This window comes from Citrus clementina, unplaced genomic scaffold, assembly GCF_000493195.1.
Source record: "Citrus clementina cultivar Clemenules unplaced genomic scaffold, Citrus_clementina_v1.0 scaffold_5, whole genome shotgun sequence".
NCBI lineage: Eukaryota > Viridiplantae > Streptophyta > Magnoliopsida > Sapindales > Rutaceae > Citrus > Citrus x clementina.
This window is the reverse complement of record NW_006262201.1, coordinates 9,471,520-9,475,128: the sequence shown is the minus strand read 5'-3', so window position 1 is coordinate 9,475,128 and position 3,609 is coordinate 9,471,520. Positions and strand designations below refer to the sequence as shown.

The 3,609-nt window shown below is 35.4% G+C and overlaps 1 protein-coding gene across 2 annotated transcripts in view; it reads left to right on the top strand.

Annotated features, from left to right (window-relative positions):
- Positions 1–3,332, top strand: part of LOC18042446 (glutelin type-D 1) — a 4,345-nt gene extending 1,013 nt beyond the window's left edge. For both annotated transcript variants that reach the window (XM_006431798.2, XM_024184391.1), the window contains exons 3-4: positions 1,920–2,664; positions 3,012–3,332. In XM_006431798.2, coding sequence (XP_006431861.2) covers positions 1,920–2,664; positions 3,012–3,165 — 899 coding nt within the window. In that variant the 3' untranslated portion in view covers positions 3,166–3,332. The remainder of the gene's footprint in view (positions 1–1,919; positions 2,665–3,011) is intronic.
- Positions 3,333–3,609: the final 277 nt, after the last annotated feature.

Here is a 3,609-nt window from a genome sequence, read left to right as displayed (position 1 = left end):
GGTACTCCAATTGATCCCAGGAACAGTCCGCTCCTGACATAAATAATATGTAACCTTGAAATTCAAGTTAAGAGTCAAATTTTAGCATTCCCAACGTTATTGTTTTATTATTTGTCCATGGTCTTGATATACGACATATGTACACAGGGCCAAGCTAGGATTTTTTGTTAGGTGAGCTAATTTTTTTTTTTCCTCCCTCTTTTATTGGTACTGTATATCGCTATATGAATTTGTTAGGAATTTAAATAGACTACAAATTGGTCACAATTTTTCTTTCAATGTCTTTGTTGTTGTACTTAGGACCAGATAAATTCGGGTTTAAATCGAGTTCGGATTAATCCAATCGGATTTCAAATTAATCGAATTGGAAAAAAAGTCATCTAAAATTAATTGGATTGGATAAAAACTGAGGTCAAGTTCGGATCAGATCTAACTTGAGTGATATTATTTTTAGGCAAGCAATAGAGAGAATTTGTTTCTAATTTTTGTTATAAACAAAATCAAACTCAAAAGCATGTGCTTTTCAATTTTTGGTCCCAGACTAGTGTACTGAAATAACATTACAGAGTACTTCCATTGAAGTACATCTAGGATTCAGCAACACCTTCAACTATTTCGACTCACTCTCAAGCCCGCAACGTAATAGATTTTCATTTTTCCTCACTAATTTTTCAACAAACAAACAAAAAATAAAATAAAATATACTAAAGAATGTGCGGCAACGGCAGTTGAGGTGAGGTCGCCTGGTGGGGAGGCACGATGAAATCAGAGGCTGATGGTTTGGTACAGTGGACAGCGGTGGTGCAGTTTGGCCATTTGGTTTTGCAGTGAACAGTGGCGGCTTGGTAGTGGTGACAGGTGAATTGGGAATGAAAAATGCTAACCAGAGAGAAAGTGAGAGAAATAGTGAAAAAAAAAAAAGGTAGAAAAAGAGTGGGTGAATACAGAGAAAGAGGATTAATTTCTCTCAGTTTTTTCTCAATTTTCCATCTACTTAGCACCACTTGCCGATTTAGGGTTTTAGTTTTGGAGTTTGGAAAGTGGTGGCGGCTTAAGCTTGTCTGTCCGGGTGCAGAGAAATTAGGTTTTTGAGTTTATTTTTATCTTTGTGATTTTGTCTTTTTCTTGGTTTGTGGCGGCGGCTTTTGTGGGCTTGGGGCTTTGTGTAATTGTGTGTGTGAGTGGGGCTTTTTTTCCACGTGGGTGTGTGGGGTGTCTTTTGATTTTTTTTTTATTTGATCCAATCCGATTACAATCCCATGTGATTGGGGTTGACCCTCAATCCACATCTAATCTGACTTTAAAATATTAAGGTGGGGTTGGGTCTTGTCGGATTATTTACAATCCCATCCCTAATTGTACTTATGTATATAATTAATAAATAAAATGTGTATTTCATTTTCTAATGTGTGACTAATTTATTTTCAATCTATTTTAATTATTATTTGGCTTTGGTTAAAATTTTTGTTTTTATAATTAAATAATTAAAGATTTAAATTATTTATTTTAAAAAGGGGCCGGGGCAGATTATTAAGTTAAAAAGAAAAAAAAGATTGAAGGTGGGAAAAAAAAAGTAATTTAATTTGGTGGGTATGGTGAGTTATAGGGTTTTGGATTATATTTATATGGCCCGTTTTCAAATTTGTATGAATGACAAACTTAAAAGTTAGTATGGAGTGGCAAAGTTTGGATAAAATAGTGACAAATATATAAATGAAACTAAAAATTTCCCTAAATTTGCAGCCCGTCCCGACCAACACATGGCCTCACCTCTGTATGTACATATCATAGTGTGCTTGACTGAAAATGATCTGCATGTGATTCCTATTATGATTCCATGTAACCAATTTCATCATTTTCACTTGAATCGACTGAGCTGGTTGTGTTTGATTTTAAAATTTTCTTCTCTACACATTCAGGCGAACTTGGAGTAGCTGGGATGGTATTGCCCAATGACCAGAAGCATTCACAAGAGGAGATAGTTTTAGGTCTTCGGAAAGGTGATGTAATACCTGTGCCCCTCGGATCAGCCTCATGGTGGTACAATAATGGCAGTTCTGATGTTGTCATTGTATTTGTCGGCGAAACATCGAGGGCTTATGTTCCCGGAGAATTTAGCTACTTCTTGTTGACTGGAGCTCAGGGCATCTTGGGTGGTTTCTCCTCTGAATTCACAGGCCGAGCATATAATATGAATGAAAATGAAGCAAAAATTCTAGCTAAAAGCCAGACCGGTGTCTTGATTATCAAGCTAGGTCAAGATGAAAGTGAAAAAATACCATTGCCTCATCAGCATGGCAATGCTAACTTAATGGTCAATAACTTTGCCAATTTTCCGGCTGATTTTTGTGTCAAAAAAGCAGGGATGGTTACTTCATTTACGGGAAGCAATTTCCCTTTTCTTGAACAAGTTGGACTAAGTTGCACAATTTTGAAACTTGATGCTAATGCTATGCTTTCACCAACATACACTGCTGATTCGGTTCAAGTTTTCTATGTTGTCAAAGGCAGTGGCAAGGCGCAAATTGTAGGCCTCAACGCTAAGCTTGTCTTGGATAGCGAAGTTGAAGCTGGCCAACTGCTTGTGGTGCCAAGATGTTTTGTGGTTGCCATAATTGCCGGACCTGAAGGAATTGAGTGTTTCTCTATCACAACTTCTACCCGGTAAGCAAGAGTTTTGCCCCCTTTCTTCTTCTTCTTCTTCTTCTTTTAATTTATTTTAAAGAGTAATGATTTAGCGAGCGACAATGCTCGTCTTATGGTGAGCGACAGTAACTTATGCCACTACTTAATTAATTCATAACTTTATCACATTTTATTCAAAATCACAGGATTCTATCACGTGTCTATATGTTTACCATATGGTGGACATTGATGATTACTAAATCATTTCCTTATTTTAAATGACCATAATTTTTAGATCTAACTAATTAATTAAAATGATAATGCACAAGCTAGCATATTCGTTTGCTCTAAATTAATCATTACTGTTTAAATTAACATGTTAATAGGCCTGCTCTCGGAAAGTTGGGTGGTAAGCAATCGGTGATGAATGGTTTTTCAGCTTCGGTAGTAAAATTGGCTCTTAATGTGAATGAAGAGTTTCTCAAGTTCTTTAAGGCAAAAGTGGCCACGAGCGAAATGCTCATCCCTCCAAAGTTTTAATTACGTTGGTTTCTGCACCCAATTGGATCGTATCACTGTGGGTTTCTCTCTCTTTTTTTTTTTTGGAATAAATGCGGGTATTTTTTTTCAGAATCACTGTGGGTTTCTTAATACTGTATTAACTGCAAAATCGCTTCAGATTTAAATGAATAAATCAACGTTATTTATTTTATTATGTTATTCTATTGTTTAGTGGTGTATTTGATTATTTGAACTTCAGATAGCTTTATTTTGAAGTCCACCTTAATTCGAATAATGTATGGGTTAAAAAATTAATTTAAAACTTATCACCCTTCTATCTTTTTTAAACTAAAATTTAATATATATAGCTCAAAATGAAATTATGAGATTCACGTACTCCCTTAGTAGAAATAGAATAAGTATATAAAAATATATCAGTCTCAATTCCTGTGCTTGAACTTTGAGGGGGCAGCAGCTTCAATT